This window comes from Lithobates pipiens, unplaced genomic scaffold (assembly GCF_037356315.1).
Source record: "Lithobates pipiens isolate NorthernLeopardFrog02 unplaced genomic scaffold, aLitPip1_a1.2 Scaffold_30, whole genome shotgun sequence".
In the NCBI taxonomy this organism is placed as follows: Eukaryota; Metazoa; Chordata; class Amphibia; order Anura; family Ranidae; genus Lithobates; species Lithobates pipiens.
The window spans coordinates 104,442,077-104,467,001 of NW_027507791.1; the positions used below are offsets into that span (position 1 = coordinate 104,442,077).

A 24,925-nucleotide genomic window follows, 5' to 3' on the forward strand; every position below is an offset into this window, starting at 1 on the left:
ACTCCAGGGACTTCAAAAGTGTAATAGGTGGTTGAGAAATGAGATGCGTCATTTTTGCTCGTAGAACGTCTGAAGGTACTACATCAATATTGGTGCTCTGTATGTGGCCAGGCTGTGTAAAAGTCTCACACATGTGGTATCGCCGTACTCGGGAAGAGTAGCAGAATGTATTTTGGGGTGTAATTTGTTGTATGCATATGTTGTGTGTGAGAAATAACCTGATAATATGACAATTTTGTAAAAAAATAATAATAATAAAAAAAAATCTTAATTTTGCAAAGAATTGTGGGAAAAAGTTACAAATTAAAAAAACTCATCATGCTACTTACTTAATACCTTGGAATGTCTACTTTGTAAAAAGGGGTCATTTGGGGGGTATTTGTACTTTCCTGACTTGTTAGTGTCTCAAGAAATGAGGTACACCTGATGTACTGAAGGCCTGATCAGATGTGATCAATTTTCAGCGATTGGCACCATAGTTTGTAGACTCTATAACTTTCACAAAGACCAAATAATATACTCTAATGTGGGTTATTTTTACCAAAGATAGGTAGCAGTATAAATTTTGGCCAAAATGTATGAAGAAAAATTACTAATTAGCAAAAATTTATGACAAAAACAAAGAAAAGGGCATTTTTTTCACAAAATTTACATTTTATTTTATTTATAGCACAAAAAATAAAAAACTCACTAGTGATTAAATACCACTAAAAGAAAGCTCTATTTGTGTGAAAAAAAGGACGCAAGTTTCATATGGATACAGTGTTGGATGACTGAGTAATTGTCATTCAAACTGTGAGAGCGCTGAAAGCTGAAAATTGGTCTGGTCAGGAAGGGGGTTTAACTGCACTGTATTGCGGTGGTTAAAACACCCCTGCACAAATACCGTGTGACATAAAATATTGTAACAATCACCATTTTATTCTCTAGGTTCTCTGTTAAAACAATATATATAATGTTTGGGGGTTCTAACTAATTTTCTAGCAAATGTCAGAAATAGGCTTAGTCATGAAAGGCTTAATAATAATATCCATGGATATTGGGAACAGTTCTATATTCAATAAAAGTACATACACATCTAGTGGTTTTGTACAAATCTTGCTCCCTTCTTTAAGCAGAACTACACTGCATCTGAGAACCATGAAACGAAAAAAAACCCCTATCTTTTTCATTTTTAATATTCAAAGAAAATTCGCCATCCATCCATGTCTTCATGCTTTATTTTGCTGAGAAATCTCCATTAGCATTTCTGGCAATGGCCATCTTGCATAAGAGCAGATGATTCATGTAGAATTGACTTCCTGGAATCCATCTGCCCTTTGCGCAGGCATGCATGCATAGGTGTGTGCTTAGCTGAGAAAGCCCCTCCTCCCCTCCTGAAGACTCCTGGGATGTATGACATCATTTTCCTATGCCTGGAAACCAGAAAGTTACCAGAAAGTAAGAAATGTAAAAAAAAATGTTTAAAACAAGTACTGTATTTTCTGGCATATAAGACTACCTTTTACACTTAAAGAAAATGCCCAAAAATCGGGGGTCGTCTTATACGCCGGGGGATAAAAAAATGCTGCCCGATGGATGTCAGCCCCCAAATGTCTGCTAATACTGTATGTGGCTTCAGCTACAAACAGTATACGCCGTTGAGCCAATCCCGGCAAACGATGTATTATATTAATGAATACAGAGCCTGCTTGGATTGGAGTAACAACCTCTGCCAATCCAAGCAGGCTACATAGAGTAGCCTGCTTGGATTGGCTTTCAGAGAGAGAGGCAAGGGCTGATTATGGTACAGCCTCTGCCAATCCAAGCAGGTGTGGTATTCATTAAAATAATACACCGCTCACCATACTTCCCTGGGTAAATCCATTCACTGATCTCCTACTACTATACATCCTGCTGTTTGCCTTTGAGGTCCCAGGCACCCAAGAGGGACAGGTAAATCTGGGACATATGACAGGGGGTTTATTAAATGCATTTTGGTGAACAATTCCCATAGAATGTAACCCAAAAGTGGTATAGGTTTGGTTAGTGAAAAATTCTACTTTCCAGAGTTGTGGCATTCAATAGATCTCTGTTTGTGTTATTATTGTTTGATTTACTTTATGACGTATCACAGCATGGCGGATGAGTAGTTGGCATTCTTGCTTGGTGTTTTTTAATGGTTCTAATGTTTTTTTTTAAATGGTGTTGCCTCAGAAGGGGGGTAGTCTTATACCGCGAGTATTGCCCAAAACCTATGTTTTCACTTGAAAAATAGGGGATTGTCTTATACGCCCAGTCGCCATATACGCCGGCAAATACGGTAAATATAATATACCTTTCTAAGTATTTTCTAATGCTAGCAGCATAAGACTTACAAATAGTCAATATTGATTGAGAGAGTGAAATTCTACTTTATTCACAGCCAGTCTGTAAAACCCCTTCATTACCAGGCTATGTTTCAGTTTTCAGTGCTCTGATAGTTAGGCTGACCATTACTCCGTCATACAGCACTGTACCCAAATGAATTTTAGATCATTTTACTTCAGAGCTTTCTGTTGGTGGTATTTAATAGCCACTGGGTATTATTACCTATAAATAGGAAAATTGACCAAACATTTCTAAAAAAAAAAAATGTTTCCCTTTCTGATAGAATAAAAATGCCAGGGCCATACAGACACATCAAAAACAATTTTTTTTGGAAAAGTAGACACCGCAAGGTGATCTTATTTTTTTGCCACAATTTTTTTTAAATGAAAAACATGCTGGAGTTCAGGTGATTAAAACATGGAGCTTAGTAATGGTGCACTAAATGCAGCAGCATTACAGGTCATAAACAAAGGGAGGAGAGGATGAATGGGGTTAGTGTAAAGGTCACATATAGTGAATGTATAGGATAGGTGGGATAAAAACGTTACAAAAAAAAGTTACTTGAATCTGCTGCTGCCATAATCTGGAATTAATCAATAATTTATTTATTTATTGGTTCCTATTACCTTGTAAGAAAAAAGGGGAGGGCTTACAAATGTAAACACTACACTGTTTACATCTGTGATTGCCTTGATTGGTCTCTCTATGACCAATCACAGCAATCCCAAGGTACAGAGTCCCGCAGATTGCTGTTTTTGCAGTGTATATGAACAAAGCCATCACAGGCATTAATGGGCAAATTAGCCGCCCGATTTATCATTTATAAATGCCATTGGAGAAATAAGTTCCCATCACTTCACTATTTTAAGAGGTAGGTAGTGGTTAAAGTGTGTCAAGTAAAAAACTTTTTCCTTCTAGTTTTGGAAAAGGTGGAAAAAGATTAGAACTCCTGTCTGGTTTGTGCTATTTTCCGAGGCTCCGTTTTTACCTGGCATGAAGTGAGAGAAAATCTGCTACAGGGACATAGACAGAAAGGGCCTTTCTAATAATAATTTTAAATCTTTCTTTTACTGAAATTTTATTAAAGATTTTCAATATAACAAGAGAAGTAACAAAATGTACACGTGAAATTTCAGTGCACATTGTTCAACTATTGCTCCCCAGATACAAAATGAGAGCAGCATCAGTCTAATACTGTGACAGAATATGGATGAGACAGGACTTACAGAACATCAATTTTGTAAAAATAGGTTGAGCGTCTAAAACATAAGTCGTTTGTGCTCAAAATAAAGAATTGCCAAAAGAACAAAATCCAGGCAATCGAGGCAAAATCATGTAGTCTAAACCATCGATATCTTCAAGTCTCTAAGGCGCAAATGAAGGATATAAGCGAGAGGCCTAGCCAAAAAGAAAAAAAAAGAAGGGGGGGATTAGCTTAAAATTTAGGAGACAATGGCCTACCATATTGATCCAGAGCCTGACAACAATAAGAGAGGGAAGCAGCAAGGAAAACAGAGAAATACAGAAAGAGAGCGGGAGACGGGAGCGAAGAAGACAAGGGTCTTTAGGCTGTAGCACATAGAACCTTTACAGCTCTAAGAATCAAGAAGTCATTTGAGAGGGTGGGAAATTATCTATCCAAGGCTGCCAAGCCCATTGGAATTTGTCATACTTGTCCTCAAGAATAGCCGTCAATCTTTTGTTGATGAGTGTACCGTGAACCCAATTCTTAACCTTTTCAAAGTTAAGAAGCGGTGTCTTCCTTTAAATCTTTCTAACAGACCTTGTTTAGCAATTATAATGTAACAGGGATTTTACCTTTCCCATTCTATCCAAAACGAAACAAAGTTTGGGCTTGACATATACCATATACCATGTTTACCATGTTTATAAATATACAATTTTTTAAAACAATATATTTGCTTTTAATCAGGTAAACATGTAATATTGCATTTGTTTGGATTTTACATTTGAGCCAGTGAGTGGAGTTGTTGTTTACAGAGTTCAGTAGCTCAAGGTGAAATTTAGCCACACAAGTAAATGAGCCTGAGCATCGACTCATTCCCATCATCTCACCCCCTCCCTCTACACAGCTCGGTGTAAGTTTTTTTTAAAAAGTGAACTAAAGGGTGCGATACTTACCTTTCCTTCAGCAGTCCCCATCCCTCTCTGTCGTCTTCTTCTGGGTGCCAGTCTTTAGCTGTCTTCATTGGCTTGTATGAGATTACATCACTATTGCTCATTCGCATAATGTCGTCATCCTGGCACACAGGGATAGTGCAAAAGTCTGTCTGCTCACTGTTTGTGACAGCGGAACTTTAGCCTTTCTTTAATGAGACAGCATGCCTAAAAAAGGAGATCGGTTCTCCTGTACTCTCTCTCTCTCATAGTGCTTTGGGAATCCTTTGCCATGTACTATATACAGTACATCAGTTTAAAATGATATACAGTATCTCACAAATGTGAGTACACCCCTCACTCTTTGCAAATATTTTATTATATCTTTTCATGTGGCAACACTGAAGAAATGACACTTTTCTACAATGTAGTGGGTGTAGAGCTTGTATAACAGTGCAAATTTGCTGTCCCCTCAAAATAACTCAACACACAGCCAATGCCATTAATGTCTAAACCGCTGGCAACAAAAGTGAATACAACCCTAAGTGAAACTGTCCAAGTTGGGCCCGATTAGCCATTTTCCCTCCCCAGTGTCATGTGACTTGTTAGTGTTACAAGGTCTCAGGTGTGAATGGGTAGTAGGTGTGTTAAATTTGGTGTTATCGCTCTCACTCTCTTATACTGGTCACTGGAAGTTCAACATGGCACCTCATGGCAAAGAACTCTCTGAAGATCTGAAAAAAGAATTGTTGCGCTACATAAAGATGGCCTAGGCTATAAGAATATTGCCAGGACCCTGAAACTGAGCTGTAGCACGGTGGCCAAGACCATACAGCGGTTTAACGGGACAGGTTACACTCAGAACAGGCCTTGCCATGGTCGACCAAAGAAATTGAGTGCACGTGCTCAGCGTCATATCCAGAGGTTGTCTTTGGGAAATAGACATATGGGTGCTGCCAGCATTGCTGCAGAGGTTGAAGGGGTGGGCGGTCAGCCTGTCAGTGCTCAGACCATACGCCGCACACTGCATCAAATTGGTCTGCATGGCTTTCGTCCCAGAAGGAAGCTTCTTCTAAAGATAACGTACAAGTAAGCCCGCAAACAGTTTGCTGAAGACTAAGGACATGGATTACTGCAATCATGTGGTCTGATGAGACCAAGAAAAACATATTTGGTTGTCAAGCGTGTATGGCGGCAACCAGGTGAGGAGTATTAAGACAAGTGTGTCTTGCCTACAGTCAAGTATGATGGTGGGAGACTGGGCTGCAGGGCAGTATTCCAACATAATAACGACCCCCAAACACACCTCCAAGATGACCACTGCCTTGCTAAAGAAGCTGAGGGTAAAGGTGATGGACTGGCCAAGCATGTCTCCAGACCCAAACCCTATTGAGCATCCTCAAACAGAAGGTGGAGGATTGCAAGGTCTCTAACATTCACCAGCTCTGTGATGTTGTTATGGAGGAGTGGAAGAGGACTCCTGTGGCTACCTGTGAAGCTCTGGTGAACTCCATGCCCACAAGGGTTAAGGCAGTGCTGGAAAATAATGGTGGCCACACTTTTGAAACTTTGAAACTTTGGGCCCAATTTAGACATTTTCACTTAGGGGTGTACTCACTTTTGTTGCCAGCGGTTTAGACATTAATGGCTGTGTGTTGATTTATTTTGAGTAGACAGCAAATTTACACTGTTATACAAGCTGTACACTCACTACTTTACATTGTAGCAAAGTATCATTTCTTCAGTGTTTTCACATGAAAAGATATAATAAAATATTTACAAAAATGTGAGGGATGTACTCACTTTTGTTCGATACTGTAAACTGAGAAAAATAATTACATAAAACTGGCATAAAACCATTTTCAGGTTTTCTTTAAAGCAAAAGGAGCAATATGGCCAACTTCTGTCCTTTGATACAACACAACATAATTACCAGCTGTCTTTTTTGTCACCTTTACGGCAGCAAGAACAATAGTCTTCATAGCGCAGCAACATAAATGTTATATATCCTAGTCCCTGTACAGGCGTAGGTCATTTTACATTTACAGTTGTTACAATTGCTATTAGCAGCTCTTTTACATACACTAATATTTTTGATAAATGGTCAAAATAGAACAGCAGGCACATAATAGGAATGTTAGCTGCCTGACAAATAGACAGATGTCCATTTTGTAATAAAAAACCTGTACAGAATAAAGCCATATAAATGTAACAACATGTTATTAATGGCTGTGCTTGCTGTAGAACATTAATTGGCCCAGCTGTCAAAGATTGCAAAACATTTGTTGATCAATCAAATCTGACTTCAGCTTTGGGAATAGAGAATTAGTAGAACTCCATTTGCATTGTAATGTAAAAGTGTTTCATGAAATAATGTTTTAGGACACAGAGGCTCCACGTTGCTAAATAGTTTTCAGAAATCTCACTTTAGGAACCTCTTTTATCTTTCTCTCATTGCTTGCTAGTAGTTCTAGAAGAAGAAAGTAGTAGTCGTAGTTGAAGAAATATTGTAGCAGGATAAGAATTAAAAAAAATATATATCTTTTTTCAAATCCTGTTCTCAATTTATTTGATTGAATTACACCATTGTGGTTTAGGTGGAACAGGAAATTATTTTTTAATAATTGATTAGACATAAAGTTTAAAAATAAAGTCATAAAAATTGTGGTCTGCTCTTTCAGGAACACCAAGCGCACTGCTGAGGTTTGGATGGATGAATACAAGCAGTATTACTATCAGGCACGTCCCTCTGCCATTGGAAAATCATTTGGGAGGTGAGTTGACATAAACACTGTAATGGAAATTTGTAAGTTCTGTATATAATTGTATTCTATTTTATATGTATTGCACGCTACCTTTACTGTGCACACGGCACTAATAATGTTTTCAGTACATGTTTTGCATTCTTTCGAGTCCTGATTAGAATTAGCCTGCCTATGTAACACCCCTTGTTACCATAAACGTACAATTGTAATATTAATGTGATACCTACGTAATCATGTGTATAAAAACCTTCAAATGCGTCATAATAAAGTAGAACAGTTATTTGGGAAGATGCTGAGCGTATCTTTTGTGATTGTTCCCTACTGCAGTAGTTATTATTAATTTGGAACCACTAATCAATATGAGGATAGGAGTTTCCTATCTATAAAATATCTATTTCAACACCCTTGTCTTAATCACACACCATACATTTATGATGTATTACATTTAAGATAATGTGGCCAATTTAATAAAAGAATATAGAAAGTTCACCTTAAAAAGTGAGTTTTTACTTTGTAAGGGATTTTTCACTGTGTTTATTGAAAGAGGTGAAAATTCACTTTGCAAAGAATACCCAATCACATGCAAAGTAGAAGTGTATTTATCGCACTAGATTAATGCTTCTTATACTGTATCTATATTTGGTTTCAGTACTGCCCATTATGTGAAAGGACTACCTTATTTATCGGCATATAACAGGCGCCGGCGTATAACACGCACCCCAAGTTTAGGAGGGTATTTTAAGGAAAAAACTTTTAGGAAGGAAGTTTAAGGAAAAAAAAACGTACATTTAAATGCCCATCAATGCAGCCTTATCAGTGTCCATCTACAGCCTTGTCCAGTGTCATTGCAGCCTTGTCAGTGTAGCCTTGCTCCAGTATCATTGCAGCCTTGTCAGTGTAGCCTTGCTCCAGTGTCGTTGCAGCCTTGTCAGTGTAGCCTTGCTCCAGTGTCATTGCAGCCTTGTCAGTGTAACCTTGCTCCAGTGTCATTGCAGCCTTGTCAGTGTAGCCTTGCTCCAGTGTCATTGCAGCCTTGTCAGTGTAGAATTGCTCCAGTGTCATTGCAGCCTTGTCAGTGTAACCTTGCTCCAGTGTCATTGCAGCCTTGTCAGTGTAACCTTGCTCCAGTGTCATTGCAGCCTTGTCAGTGTAGCCTTGCTCCAGTGTCGCTGCAGCCTTGTCAGTGTAGCCTTGTCAGTGTAGCCTTTCTCCAGTGTCATTTGCACCCTTGTCAGTGTAGCCTTGCTCCAGTGTCATTTGCAGCCTTGTCAGTGTAGCCTTCCAGTTTAAAAATGGCGACGCCGAGATACAGAGCCGGATGTCCTGTGTATCACAGCGGCTCTTGGCAGCTCTCAGCTCCTCTCGGCGGCTCTCTGCAGCTCTCGGCTCTTCTCATCGGCTCTCGGATCCTCCGCCCAGTTCCACCCTATGATGGACATAACACAGGTCCAATGGCGGGACTGGGTGTGACTGTGAGCGAAGCGGAGCCTAGCCTAACACTCAGCTATGTATATCTCGGCGGCTCGCTCTGCTCCGTTCACAATCGGCATGGGATTGGCGTATAACACGCACCCACGATTTTCCCCTGATTTTAAGGGGAAAAAAGTGCGTGTTATAAGCCGATAATATGATAATAATATAATTTTACAAGAATATACAGGGTCAGCATTCAGTATTGACCACGTGAATCAATATTGAAATAACAAATTATAACACCACTGAACCATAAAAGTCAAAGAAAGTGGATCCCCCATCATATTTTACCTTTGTGCTAGACACATTTGATGCCAACGGTGGATCAGCATAGCTCACCTCAAGTTCCCATCGCTCATACTGATTTAACACTTTGAAGTACAATTTATTTCTTTTTTAGTCTGATATAATGATCAACAGTTGGAAGAATTAAAGTGGTTGTAAACCCTTACAAACCACTTTGACCTACAGGTAAGCCTAGATTAAGGCTTACCTGTAGGTCCAAGCCATATAGGTTTAGGAGATATTTGCCCGAAAACGGGCACCGCTGTCTACGGCGCATGCGCCGTAGACAGCGGAGCGCATTCGTGCTCCATTCGTGCTCCATTCGTGCGCATGCACGGGAGTGACGTCATCGCGGCTTCGCCGAATGACAGCGGCGGAGCTGCGAGACGCCACCAGCAAGATGGATGCGGCGGACTACAGGGGACATCGGCGACTTCGCTGGCTCCTGTGTCAGGTAAGTGACACATAATGGGCTACTATGCGATGCATAGTAGTCCATTATGCTTTACCTTTGCAGGGAAAAAAAGAGGAAGTAAACTCATCAGGGTTTACTTCCTCTTTAAGAGATATGTGCTTTATCATATAATTTCTTATTACAACTCTGAGCTGAAAGACTGAGATTGTACAATAATGTGAGCAATTGTGAGCACTTTTAATGCTGACCCAGCCTTATTCTGACATTTGTTGCTTACAAGTTAAAATCAGTATTTTTTTGATAGAAAGTTACTTAGAACCGCAAAACATTATATATATATTTTTAGCAGAGGCCCTAGAGAATAAAATGGTGGTCGTTGCAATATTTTATGTCACACTGTATTTGCACAGCGGTCTTTTAAATGCAATGTTTTTGGAAAAAATACATTTTAATGAGTTAAAAAAAACACAAAAGTTATCTCAATTTTTTCTATAATGTGAAAGATGATGTTACACCAAGTAAATAGATACCAAACATGTCATGCTTTAAAATTGCGCACGCACGTGGAATGGCGACAAACTGCGGTACTTAAAAATCCCCATAGGCGACGCCTTAACATTTTTTACAGGTTCCCAGTTTAGAGTTACAGAGGGGGTCTAGTGCTAAAATTATTGCTCTTACTCTAATAATTGAACAATACCTCATATTGTGGTTTAAACACAGTTTACATATACGGATGCCACTTACGTATGCGTTCACTTCTGTGCATGAGCACGGAGAGATGAGACACTTTACATTATTTTATTTTTTCTTATTTATTTAACTTTTTATTTTTTTATTTTTACACGGTCCCTTTACTTTTTAAACATTTTTTTATCACTTTTATTCCTATTACAAGGAATGTAAACATCCCTTGTAATAGAAATAATGCATTACAGGTCAAAAAGTCCCCAGATCTCTCATTTACCTTTAAAAGCAAAAGAAAGGAAAAAGAATTGGACATTTTGACTTTAAGGAAAAAGAAAGATCCTTAGTTTATGCCCGAGAACCAGAAGTGATGTCAGAGGTCGCTCTGGTCCTCCAAGGGCATAGAGCCGAGTGGGGGCCATCTTGCCTTACACTTGACTTCCTGCCCATAAAACGGCAGCATCACATTGTCACATTGGATGGCTCCGGTAAGCTCGAAAATTATTGGGAAGCGGCAGGCGGGGGGCACCTCTTCCATCACCTATAAAAATGATCTTGCAGCTGGGATCACTTTGATCAGAAAGACTGCCGCCTAATGAAAAAAAAAGATACCGGGGTTATGGCATTTAGCTGCAGCCATAACCCCAGGATTCACCATCAAAAACATGACATACTTTTACAGTTAGGCAGTTGACAAGTGGTTAATATAGTTCCTCTGTCTCAAATGACGCGACTGTTAAATGTTGTGTTGTTGGTGTACTGAACCCTGATATTGTTCATGTGTTTTGTGCTCCCTGCAGTATAGCAGACAGAGTGGAGCTGCGGAAGAAGTTGAGCTGTAAATCCTTTCAGTGGTATCTGCAAAATGTCTACCCTGAGCTAAAGTAAGTAAATCAAGAGGGTAAGAGCAGAAATTCATATTGGGGCATTAAAGTATTAATAGACGTTCTTTATGACAGAATCCTATTCTTACCTTATGTCTTTGGAAATGTGGTTGTCTGTGACAGTAGTTCCCCATCAAATCCTGGAACAATGTATAGATAGCTCTATGAGTATATGTGCTGATTTCTTTTCCCTAGCCATCAGGGTGTCTCATAAAGGTTGACAAGGCCATAGTTCAATCATCCTTGCAGTGCCCGTGTACCAGCACCCTCTTAGTTTTAGATTGCAGTCTACATTTGTATACAGTATACCTATACATAAAGAGGAACTGAACTCTGGAAGCTGTGCCCAAAATAAGGCAGACAGAGGGCAAAGAACTAGTCACTAGGATTGCATGTGGTCTCCCTGCAGATGGTCTTTCCACATTACTGACTTACCATGCCTTGTTCTGCTTTCTGTTGTGTGTAGGGTGGCCATCTTGGTAGAAGCAGGGCTTTGTTTCCCCATGTCAGAGCCTCCAGCATGTAAAAGAGTGAGCAGCACAGTAGTGACATCACCAAATTTCACTTAAAATCTCCTGAGACTAGCAGTCAGGGGCAACAGTGCCTTAGATATCACACTGAAGATATACAGCTGTGAAGCTGCAGGCACAGGAGTGCCTAGGCATGCTCACATACCAGGAAGAACATTATTTTTCAGGAATTATAGACTTTTTCAGGGTACTGCTAAGGCACAACTAACATTGGTATATTTTCCTTATAGCACAGCAAATCTTGACTTTTTGAGTTCAATTCCACTCTAAAACACAAGGCAGCCTTGCATGGGCATAAAACCTAAAGAGTGAATAAAAGGTAAAACTTGTAAACATGACTCCTCATATAACACTCTAAATCAGCCTTTCTCAAACTTTTTACCCTTGAAATAATTTTCAGATCTTAAGGAACCCCTGGTAAGATTAGTCAATGAGGGGTCACTGGGAAAATGTCCCTTTTACATTGGTTGTGGTAAGTGGGAAGAATGCCTCGCTTACAGGGGTGGCCTAAATGACACCCTTCCGGTCATGAAGCTGGCTCTTCCAAGTGGTGTTGGACCTATACAGGTACCATCAGATAGGAGGTCAGTTGGGTAGAGCTCAAGGAACCACTAGCCACCCTTGGAGGAACCTTAGTTTTCCATGGAACCCTGGTTGAGAATGTCTGCCTTCTCATTAAGCCTTTGAGGGGCTATATATTGTAGATACAGCTAGGTAGACTTCCCCTTTTAAGTAGCTATAACCTACTAGAAGATCAAAGAGCAGGTAGAATACAAATAGGGTTTTGGAGGAAAGATAACCTTTAATTCTGTACCAGTGGTGGCTGGTGCTCAATAGACAGATGGGCATGTGGTGGCAATCAGAGGCCCCCCGTACCTTTTTTTTTTTGGAAGGTATTATTATTAATATTCACTATTGCCTCAGGCTCTAACCATGTGCTTTGAGGGAAACCCCCCCTTGAAATCAATGCGTCTGGCATCCCGCATGTAGCTGAGGGGGCCAGACGCATGGATAGAGGGGCTGTGTCTGTGCGCCCCCCCTATGAACGGGCCGCCACTGTTTTGTACAGAGTGATTAGAGTATTCAGCTGGTAAATAAAGGGGGTGGGAAATGATTGCTGAGTTTCCTGGCCCAATTGATCCATATACATTACCCACTACATCTCCTGTAGCTGTTAGCTTATTGCACAAACATTTGCTAAGATGATAAACTGTCTCTGCCATCATAACTGGTATTGCAGCTTTTTTTCTTTGCATCTACTGGGCAATATTTGTGGCATGTATGAATTCAAGGATTTTTTGATATGCAGCTAGTTTTATCATACATGTGTTTTATTCTTAAATACACTAAAGCATATCATTCTGCATGCAGGATCCCAGAGAAGGAGGTGATCACTGGGATAATAAAGCAGGGAGCAAACTGTCTGGAGTCTCAGGGACCAGATACAGCAGGGAATATTCTGGCTGGTGTGGGAGTCTGCAAGGGAACTGCAAGTAATGCACTGGCCGCACAGGTAACAGAAAAATAGATTGTCTATCTGCGCTAAAAAAGTGTTTCATATGATGTCACTGTAGTAATGCAATAAAGTTACAGAAGATCCAAGGCCGATTTAACAAAAGGACATTTTACCCTTTGGCCACCTATAGACATGCAAGTAATAAACTGGAGAGTATATAAAAGTGGTAGTGAAGCCTGCTTTGTAATTTTTACCTACAGGTAAGCCTATAATAAGACTTACCTGTAGGCAAAATGAATATCTCCTAAATGTGCACTGTTTAGGAGATATTCATCCTGGATGCAGCTGATGACGTCACTGGTGCATGCGTTCTGAAGCTCCAGCATACCGTGATGGACATTCAGAGCTTTGTGCTGGAACCGAAGGCTCCTGCAAGAAGGACTGGGGGAAGATGTCAGCCCTCTCAGCAGAGACAGTGCGCTGCTGGGGGTCTTTGTTCTAAGGTAAGTATTTCATAATGTACTAGTATGCAATGCATACTAGCACATTATGCAATTGCCTTACAGTTTTTTTTTTAACTCTGCAGCTGTTTACTACTGCTTTAAAGCGATATTAAACACAAAACCAAAATTGTGATATATTGCTGCTTATCAATTATTGGGTGTTATGGTTGTGCTAGTTTTCCTTTTTTTAGGATTTTTCCCCCTCTGTTTTCACCTGTTGATCTGGCCAGTAACACACCTACATTCTTTAATGAAGGAGGACAGAGATATCTTTGGACAGCAGCATTGTTAGACTGGGGGGGGGGGGGTACTCACCTACTCAAATTTGGCTGGGCCAGATTTCAATTTGTGTATAGCCAGCTTATGGCTGCTCCCTCCATATTTGGTTTACAGAGCATCCCCCTAGCATTGGGTGGATGTGTATCTTAGTTCATAGACATGAACTGGGCAGGGCTGGTAACACTACTTGAGATTTCAGGGTTGTAGATGCAAAGTATACCGGAAGTTAGAAGTTCTCTGGATTTCTGGTAGTATCAATGGGTATTTGTCTGCACTTAATAAACATGTTCATATTACAAAACACATGGTATATTTACCAGCCCAAAGGGGAACAGATAATAGAATTTCATTGTTAGAGTTTATAAACACTTTAACTTAAATCCACTGTCCACATCCACAATGGTTTTACCAAAGGTCGATGCACCATGCGGGAATACAGATATCACCTCTTTGAACCTATCTGGGTCATCTGCTGCTGACGCTACAAGTGTCCGGTATATGAAAGTTTTTCTTTGAAATTGTGTTCTAGGCAAAGCTAATTTTACCAAGTCACCAGAGTTCAGTATTTGTCTTCAGGGTACGCTGAACAATACAGAGAGCACCTGTGTGTTCAAAGCTATTGAGCTAGGAGATTGCAGTGGCCATAATTAAATAGGAACTTGACCCGTTGACTCACTCCTGATAATGTTTCCAGACATCGTACACTGACAGGTGCACGCCTCATAATTTATATTTATCCCTACAATCAACAAAAGCTTGGCTCAGTTTATCCAGCAGCAGCTGGAGCAATGCAGCAGAATACAGAAATTTGCTTATATTCACAACTTTTAGAATTGTGACAGTGATAATTTGGTAACAGGAATGGGGTTAAAGGGCATTGTTGGGCATCATCATTTGCACGTGCCCAAGGCAGCACAAATTAAATAAAGCCATGGGGAAGAGACCTCTCCTTGATTCGGTGCATTGATATCTTATAGCAACTAAGGTAGTGATGAAAATAGCTGTCATAATCTCCATTGCATTACCCCTTCCCCCATCTTGTCAACACTGATAAATCTTAGGCTACCTGACTGAAATAAAGCTATGCTAACATGGTTAAAATAAATGTTAGAATGTATATTTCCCTTCAATGCTATATATTGTAAGCTCTATCGAGCAGGGCCCTCTGATCCCTCCTGTATTGAATTGTACTGTAATTGTACTGTCTTCCCCGATGTTGTAAAGCACTGCGCAAACTGTTGGCGCTATATACATTCTGTATAGTAATAATAATAACAATATATAGGTTTTATTTCATATTGAAGGTATATAATAGGCTGCATCACCAATGAAAAAAACGCATACTTTAAATTCAGACAATACATGGTCTGGCCACAGGGTCAGCAAGACTAATCAGTGAAATTATTGTGTAGTTTACCTCTAATAAGATGTATTATTACATACTACACATATGAGTACTGGTAGGATGGTTTCACCCTGAACAGATCTCTTCATTACACTGATTCATACCTTGGCTTGGCAGAATTTCCAAAATTAATCTACGTTGAACCAATGAGCTGTTTGGCGTTTAATGTTATTTTAAAGGAGAATTCCAGTAAAAGCCATTTTATTATATCAATATTTTAAGCCTCCCCGTTCAGAACTATCACATTTGGATTGCAAGAAATTAGTCATTTATCTTAATGGGTCCGTCTACTCAGAAGTAATATTTTAGTTATAAGAAGAATCTAGTGGGTGAAATCAGTGGTTGACTTTTTAACTGCCTTGGATACTCCAACAGCAAGATCTCCTTGTCATATTTCCCACCTGGAAGTTTTAGGTGTTCCAACCCACTTTTCTGCATTCAGCACCTTTTGTTATATTCTCCGCAATAGCATTAAATACAGAATTTCGCATGATGAGTGGAAACCCCGTTATTGGTCACAGCAGAACATACATTAACCTTCTACGAGGAAGTGAGTTGCCATCTAGATAAAGGAAGGCCAGTAGACGTGGTGTATCTGGATTTTACAAAAGTATTTGACACAGTTCTCCATAAATATTTACTGTTGAAAATATGTTCCATAGGCATGGACCATAGGGTGAGTACATGGATTGAAAACTAGCTACAAGGTGAGTTCAGAGGATGTTGATAAATGGGGAGTACTCTGAATGGTCAGGGGTGGGTAGTGGGGTCCCCCAGGGTTCTGTGCTGGGACCAATCCTGTTTAATTTGTTCATAAACGACCTGGAGGATGGGGTAAACAGTTCAATCTCTGAATTTGCAGATGATACTAAGCTAAGCAGGGCAAGAACTTCTCCACAGGATGTGGAAACCTTGCAAAAAGATCTGAACAAATGAATGGGGTGGGCAACTACATGGCAAATGAGGTTCAATATAGAAAAATGTAAAATAATGCATCTGGGAGGCAAAAATATGAATGCAATCTAAACACTGGGGGGAGAACTTCTTAGGGAATCTAGGATGGAAAAGGACCTGGGGGTTCTAGTAGATGATAGGCTCAGCAATGGCATGCAATGCAAATCTGCTGCTAACAAAGCAAACAGAATATTGGCATGCATTAAAAGGGGGATTAATTCCAGAGATAAAACGATAATTCTCCCGCTCTACAAAACTCTGGTCTGACCGCACCTAGAGTATGCTGTCCAGTTCTGGGCACCAGTCTTCAGGAAGGATGTACTGGAAATGGAGCGAGTACAAAGAAGGGCAACAAAGCTAATAAACGGTCTGAAGGATATTAGTTATGAAGAAAGGTTGCGAGCACTGAAATTATTCTCTCTGGAGAAGAGATGCTTGAGAGGAGATATGATTTCAATTTACAAATACCGTACTGGTGACCCCACAATAGGGCTAAAACTTTTTTGCGGAAGGGAGCTTAACAAGACTCGTGGCCACTCATTAAAATTAGAAGAAAAGAGGTTTAACCTTAAACTACGTAGAGGGTTCTTTACTGTAAGAGCAGCAAAGATGTGGAATTCCCTTCCACAGGCGGTGGTGTCAGTGGGGAGCATTGCTAGTTTCAAGAAACTATTAGATAAGTACCTGAACGAACACAGCATACAGGGATATACAATGTAATACTGACATATAGTCACACACATAGGTTGGACTTGATGGACTTGTGTCTTTTTTCGACCTCCCCTACTACCTACTATGTAACTACCAAAACTATACATAGGAAAATGGGTTCACACTATAACACGCAATGGCGTACAGCAGGAGTCCGGTGCGTCTCCATTCACAGTTTCGGGTCTGAATTCAGCCTAAATTTTTGGCTGAATTCGGACCTGAAATGGACCAAAAGATGCACAGGGCTCCTGGGCAAATCGCACTGGAGCTGCTGCGGAGATGTGTGAACTGGCTCCATATAGAGCCAGTCACAATATCCTGCTATGCCAATTGGATGTGGGGAAACCTGCATAAAATTTGCATAGGTGTGAACCCAGCCTAATGCCCCATACACACGATCAGAGATTCCGTCAAAAGAAACTTGGATGGTTTTTCCAACGGTAATCCGCTCAAGCTTGCCTTGCATACACACGGTCACACAAAAGTTCCCTGAACTTTTGACCGTCAAGAACGTGGTGACGTACAACACTACAACGAGCCGAGAAAATTAAGTTCAATGCTTCCGAGCATGCATCAAATTTTTTCCAAGCATTCGTATGAATTTTGTGCGTCAAAATTTGTACAGGCGATCAGAATTTCCTATCGGAACTTTTTCTGACCAAAAAAAAGAGAACCTGTTCTCAATCTTTTGCTGGCTGGAATTCTGCCAGCAAAAGTCCAATAGAGCATACACATGGTCAGAATTTTTGACCAAAAGCTCAAATCCGACTTTTGCTGGCAGAATTTCTGATCGTGTGTATGGGACTTTAGATGGTTTAATTGTTCATAATCTGTCAATAACTAAAGAGGTTTGAGGATTGGTGAGAGAAGATAATTCAGAAATATTGTGGCCATAGGAAGCAATAATATTTTTTTTATCAATTGTATTTTTATTGAAAATTTTCCAGAGAGAATATACAAAGGGAAGTACAACAACAAATAATTGTCAGTGTCAACAATGTTACAGACCAAAGGCCAAAGAGCAAGAAAAAGAAATTAAACAGAAATTAAACACAAGAAAAAAAAATGTAAAGGTCAGGCAATATCAAGTCACAGGCACAGTTAAAGCAGTAATGCATCCAATAACGGGGGGGGGAAGGGGGGGGAAGAGTCAGGAGGAGAGGGGGGGTGTAGGAAAGGGTCCAATGGGTGGGTAGGCCAGATAGCTACGTGTCTGCAAGGAAAGCATATCCAACCACTGGATCTGGGGTACGCTCATTTCCGGGAGGAGCCTATACCAGACTGAGGCATCATCGGGGAGAGACATATACAGGCGGTGGGTAAGGAAAAACATCAAGTAATCTTTAGGGGGGGGGGCTGTAGGGAGTCCCGGATTAAGCTGGGAATGGTCCCATAAGTCTCAAACTCGGAAGAACCTAGGTAGTGTGTCATGAATAACAGCGGTAAGGTGCTCCATCCTACGGATCTGCTCCAGAGTTTGTAATATCTGTGGGAGCGTTGGCGGAGACTGCGACAGCCATCTGACTGGTATGGCCCGTCTCGCTGCCAGTAGAATATAGCCTAAAAGTTTCTGGACATTGGCAGGCAGGTCAGGAAAGGGTAAGCCTAACAGAAAGTGGATTGGGGTCAGAGGGAGGATGGTGTCGGAAAGTTCTTGCAAATATATATGGACAGAGGACCAAAAAGGTTGGATGACCGAACATTCCCAAAAAATGTGAAAAAGAGATCCAATAGCCTTCCGACATCTCCAGCAGAGTGGGGAAACCCGGGGATCATATTTATGTAGGAGCTGTGGGGTCCTGTACCAAAACATTAGGATTTTACAGATTGTCTCTTTCTGCTCTACACATCGAGACGATTTAGAGGCAGTCTCCCAAATTTTCAGCCATTGGGGGGTAGTAATGGTCTGGCCAAGAAGCCGAGACCACTTGTGCATATAAAGGTGGCCTGGGCCAGAAAGAGAGGGAGAGGCCTGTAGGTACTTGTAAATCTCAGAGATGAGTCTCGTTTGGTATGGACCTTGGGAGCAAAGAAGTTCAAAAGGTGTAGGGTTATTCAAGGTAAGGGTGGGGTTTTTGGAGCTAAAGTAGTGTCTGATTTGAAGATAGGAGTAAAATAAACCCTTAGGGACCTGAAATTTACGTTGAATATCAGCGAAGGATAGAAGCGAATGTGTAAGTGGATGTACCAGATTACGAAGTTGGAAGACGCCCGCACGTGTCCAAGGTAGCATGCGCGAGTAAGACAGGCTGTCTGGAATGTCAGGGTTGAATAATACGTTTAATAATGGTGAGCACGGAGAGGTCAGGGAGAAACGCTGGGCACATCTCTTCCATATAGAAAGGGTAAAGAGCATGGGGCGCAGAGAAAGGTTCCTAAGTTGATGTATGGAAGTTTCCAAGTCTGCCCAAATCATTGAGCAGGGGTGGACTGGAGTAGTAATGCTCATTTCAATATCAGACCACACACTGGACGACATTCTATGTGACCATACTATGACCGGTTTCAAGTGCGTAGCATAATAATATTTAAGGAGGTCTGGGGCCCCCAGTCCACCCCTAGCTCTGGGAGTGAGAACTACGGAACTAGCTATCCTGTGAGCCTTATAGCGCCAGATAAAGTTAAGGAAGGACCTCTGAGTCGCTTTGAGTTGGGACATAGGAACGAGGATCGGTAACGTTTCAAATAGGTATAAAAGTCATGGCATGATAGACATCTTCAAGACATTGATGCGACCCAAGAGGAAAATGGGATACAAGTCCCATTGTCTCAAGAGTCGGTCGATGTCCCGAAAGAGTGGTGGGAAATTAGCATGATACAGGCTAGAGTAGGAAGGGGTAAGGTTAACCCCTAGGTATTTGAGGGAATCCGTACACAAACGATAAGCGTAGTTGTGCTGCAAGGGGGCAAGGTCTGCGGGGGGAATAAGGATAGGTAGAGCTTCTGTCTTGTTAGTGTTGATTTTATATCCAGAGATCGAGCTAAATTGGTGCAGGAGAGCATGTAGAGAGGGAAGGGAAGTATGGGGTCTGGTTAAAGTCAGCAGAATATCGTCAGCATATAGAGACAATTTATACTCTGTTTGGCATAGTTGTACCCCTCGAATGTCAGGATGATTACGGATAGCCGCTGCCAGGGGTTCCAGACAGAGAATAAAGAGCAAGGGGGATAGTGGACAGCCCTGCCTAGTGCCATTACTGAGGGAGAAGGATGGTGATAAGTAGGAGGATAGCTGGATTTGCGAAGAGGGTCTGGAGTACAGTGCCCTCAGGGCAGCGACAAAGGGATCTTCAATGCCAAAGTGAGAGAGCGTGGCAAACATAAACGGCCAGCTGAGTCTATAGAAACGCCTTTTGAGCGTCAAGGCTCAGTATTAGAGCTGGGCGGTTCATTTTGTTTAGTAAGTCAATCAAATCTACGGTACGTCTAGTATTGTCTCCCGCATGTCTAGCCAATACAAAACCGACTTGGTCCTTGTGGATGAGTTGCGGTAATAAACGGGACAGCCTATTCGCCAAGATTTTGGTGAAAATTTTGTAATCGGAATTTAGCAGCGCGATAGGCCTGTAATTATCTGGGAGGGAGGGGTCTTTACCCGGTTTCGGGATCACAGATACGTGAGCATGGAGAAATTGGGGGTCAGGAATGGTGCCTTTCAGTAAGGAAGAGAATAGGGAAAGAAGGTGTGGACTCAGAAACGGAAGGAAAGTTTTGTAGTAGGAGTAAGGTAGGCCATCAGGGCCAGGGGCTTTTTGAGTGGGAAGATTCTCCACTACTGCAGCTAATTCCTCAGGGGAGATAGTGGAGTTTAAAGATGGGAGGTGGTCAGGAGAAATCTGGGGGAGGGGCAGTGATTCCACGAAGGAGTTAAATTTCTCCTGGTTGAAAGTGTAGTGATCATCAGTGAGTAAACAGTTATACAGCTTATGGTAGAAGTGGCCAAATGTTTTAGACATTGTGAGAGGGCAGTAAGTGGGGGAACCGTTGGGTTGTTTAAGGGAGTCAGGATAGGCTTGGAAAGGTCTAGGTTTAAGTTTGTTTACTAGTATCCGGTGGGGCTTGTTAGAGTACTCGTAAAATTTCTGTTTTGAGGAGGGATTTGTCTATTTTCTGCATATCAAGTGATCTAAGGAGGTTGCGTAGGTAGACAACATTCCTGAGCCCTGACACCGTGGGAGAAGAGAACAAACGGTCTTCGGCCTTGCGAAGCCTGAGAAGAGCCGAGGCTCTTTGGTGTGTGGCGTCTTTTTTGAGTCGGGAGCTTATTGCAATACAATGCCCCCTGAATACAGGTTTATGTGCCTCCCACAGAGTCGAGGGCTCGGAGACGGTGCCAGCGTTAAGCTCAAAATACTCAGTAAGGCATGCGGTCAGTTGAGCTTTAGTCTCAGGGTTACGTAGAAGAGTTTAATTGAGCCGCCAGTGACAGGAGCGGGGGAAGGCCGAGGATAGGGAGAGTTCTAAATGGACAGAGGAATGATCCGACCAGGGGACAGGATTAATTTCCGAGTATACTGCAGCTGTCAAGAGGGGCGTGGATATGAAAAAGTGGTCTAATCTAGAGAAGAGTTTGTGAGGGTGGGAGTAGAAAGTATAGTGTTTCTGAGTAGGATGTTTAATTCTTCATATGTCTAATAAACGTCTGGCTCTGATAAGTCTGCGGAAAGATTTGGAGAGGGAGTCTACATTGGAGGGGGTCTTAGGGGGAAACAAAACATGTTTGTCTTTACCAGGGGACATGACCATATTAAAATCTCCACCAATCACTGTAAAAGGGTGTGAATACTTATCTAACATGTCAAAAACAGCACTGAGGAAGCGAACTTGACCAGAATTGGGAGCATATACATTTAGGATCGTGACAGGTTGAGACTGAAACATGCAATCCAGAATAATAAATCTGCCCTGGGGGTCCAGGTAAGAAGATTGTATACGCAACGGGTAGGAGCGGCCAATCAGGATCGCCAAACGCCCGCCTTGCCAGACGGGTCCGAAGCCAGAAAGGAGGTCGGAAATGTTTTGCTGGCAAATTTAAGGGAACCCCCAGGACGGAAGTGTGTCTCCTGGATCATTATCACGTCCGCCCTAGAAGCTTTAAACTCTTTCAGAGCCAACCACCTCTTCCGAACAGAGTTTAAACCTTTCACATTACAGGTAAAAAATTTCAACGACATAGCAAAGGAGATTGGTGTGAGAGCATAGAAAGAAGCATAAAACAGTCAGTGGAGATTGAGTCCCAAGCGGTAGGGAGGAAGAAGCAAGAGGAGAAAAAGAAACAAAGGGAGAGAAAGAGAGAGAGCCTGACATTTGGGTAAATAGCGGTGTGACAGTAATATTGACAATGACATACATCTAGAAAATTGTGGCTGTCGGTTGCCAAGAAAAACAAAGGAGACCGAGGCCTGACTAAAAAGAACTTCCCAAGAGAAACTACTGTAAAGGTGAGCGGTGTCACAAGGATATGTGAATCACCGGAAAAAAGCTGTAAACAAAAACCAAAGACACTAAAAAAAACAAAAAAAAAACAGCCTATGGGCATGAGCAGCAACCACAAAAAAGGACAAAAAAAAAGAAAAAACAAAAATAAAAATGACATCTGAAGAGAAACCTGGAGAAAAACAACCTCCAGGAAGCCCAGGTCCGAGCCCGGGACCAAAACAGGGGTCGTGAGGACCGCCTAGTGTGGGGGGGAGGAGCCCATAGGCCACCCCCTGCCTTCCATAGCTGGAAAAACAAATTCAGCCAACTTTCAAAAAGCGAGTGCAGCAACTGTGTAAGAAAATGCAAGAAAAAACAGGATAAATAACAATATAACAGTCAAAAGGCAATATACCAAAGTTGCAAACAGTAGAGAAAAAAAAGAAAAAAAAAGAGAGCAATGAACAAAGAACAGTGCACCCCTTGGGCGTCGGGGAATAAGCATGGGGGATCCACTATGGTATAATGGCATAAGACTGCACCATGGAAAATCCAACAAGGCCCCATCCAGGGGGGTAGATAAGCTCAATCTTGTTCTGATGCAGTGTTCCTCAAGTCGGGGGTCTGAAGGAAGGTCTCCGTTGAGGTGTGAGGTTGGATCTAGAAGGCTTTGGTCGAACTGGGGTCCATATCCGAGCAGGAAGTGCGGACGGTCGAGGTGTAGAGGGAAGCGGAGTAGGTTCTTCGTCTGGAAGAGGAGGGAGGCCAAGACTACGCAGGAAGGCATCGCTTTCATGTAGATCACGAAGAGAGAATTGAGTGCCCTCTCGGGTCACCGAGAGGCGGAAGGGAAAACCCCATCTGTATGGAACCTTGTGGGTTTGGAGATGAAGCGTCAAGGGACGTAGGTTCCTTCGTCTTGCCAAGGTAATGGGCGAGATATCATTGAATATTTTAATTTTGGCATCTTTAAAGTCCAGCTTGGATTGATTACGAGTGGCGAGTGTAAGTGCTTCCTTACTGTCAAAGTAGTGGAACCGAACCACCACGTCCCTTGGGTTTGCACCTGCGGGGGTTTAGGCGCCAGTGATCTATGGGCCCTGTCTAATCGCCAATCAATGTCTGGAACTTGAGGGGCCACCACGTTAAACAAGCTTAGAAGGTAGGAGCGGAGATCCCTGTCCTCCACCACTTCAGGAATGCCTCTGATCCGCAGGTTCTGCCTTCGTTCACGATTCTCGAGGTCTTCTTGTTGCGTTTGGAGTTGAGAAACAGAGTGTTTAACAGCGGTGTTATCTTCCTCTAACACTTGAACATATTGGACCAGTTCATCAAATTTAGTCTCTAGGGCAGTGATGGCTAACCTTGGCACCCCAGATGTTTTGGAACTACATTTCCCATGATGCTCAACTACAATGCAAAGTGTATGAGCATCATGGGAAATGTAGTTCCAAAACATCTGGGGTGCCAAGGTTAGCCATCACCGCTCTAGGGTGTCCGTTCGGCCGCCCAATTGGTCAATCTCACCCCTCAGCTCCTTGGCAAGCTTCCCAATTTCCTGAGTTATGGAGTGAGTGATAGCTTTGAGCAGGGATTGGAGCTTAGCGTCCAGGACATCTGCCGTCAGCAAAGTGGGGGACCCCTGGTCTAGGGTGGGTGAAGGAGCGTCCGGGCAGTTCAAATCTGGTTCATGGCGAACTGGAGGGTCTGATGCAGGGTCTCCCTCTAGTTGGGAGGAGGGGATGGATTTGTGCAGATAACGGTCCATGGTGGATGTAGTTTGGGGGAGAAGTACAGAAGCGTAGGACTTTCTTTGGTCTCCTATCTTCCCCATGGGGAGCACGGCTGGGCTGAGTGGGTGAGGATGCGACTCCTGGAGGTAGTAAAGCTGCAAAACGCTGAGAAGGAGCCTCAGGAAGGCGGGGGTGGGGGCATGGCCCCAAAATCACATGGTTGCCATAGTGGAGGGGTGCTCACATGTTCTGGTAGTCAATAGGCCTGGGCAAGTAGGCACAGGAGTGGAGGGGGGGCAGAGGAGATACAGGGAGGTTCGGGGGGGTGGGGGCAAAAGGGGCAAAACAGACAGCCCAGGTGGATGTGGGGGGAAGCAGGGGCACGGGGGGGATGAAGGGGGGGGTGGTTGCAGAGAAGGTACCTGTGGAGATGGCAGCACCCTGCGCTGTGTATCGGTGAGTCCAAGCGGAGGTCAGTCACAGTGGGGGAGAGCAATTCGGAATCCTCCAGGGACCTCTGGCAGGTTGCACCGCAGATGGAGGGTGAGGATGGATGCAGACCTCCTCAACTGCAGCTACCAGCACCTCCGCTGGGCAAGTGGATCGTATAGGCCCGAGGCCTAAAGATGGCGGCCGGCCTCGTGTGAGAGGGGCTCCGCAGTAGGCCTCAGCGTGGTCGGATCTTCCAGGGGGTATAGCAGGCCCCAAGATGGCGGCGGCGGTCCGGCGGACAGAAGTAGGCTGCGAGCCTGGATGGGGCTCGAGCGGCCGGCAGAACACACAAAAACCTCCCGGGAATGGCGCGGGAGGGCTCCGGCATCCAGCGGGGGGAGTCCAGGGCTCTCTCCCCGCTCTCCCGATGGCGGCGGATGAAGCGGCGGCTGTGTCGGAGCTCTGGCACAGCACGTCCGCTCCCCGGAAGCAATAATATTACATGCAGTGCTCCCAGTTTAGTGTCAC

General features: G+C 42.6%; 1 protein-coding gene across 1 annotated transcript in view; it reads left to right on the top strand.

Moving 5' to 3' along the window:
• The window catches only part of GALNT16 (polypeptide N-acetylgalactosaminyltransferase 16), a 286,276-nt gene that overhangs the window by 238,774 nt on the left and 22,577 nt on the right, over positions 1–24,925 (top strand). The window contains exons 11-13 of the mRNA XM_077464723.1: positions 7,149–7,241; positions 10,893–10,976; positions 12,878–13,019. Coding sequence (XP_077320849.1) covers positions 7,149–7,241; positions 10,893–10,976; positions 12,878–13,019 — 319 coding nt within the window. The remainder of the gene's footprint in view (positions 1–7,148; positions 7,242–10,892; positions 10,977–12,877; positions 13,020–24,925) is intronic.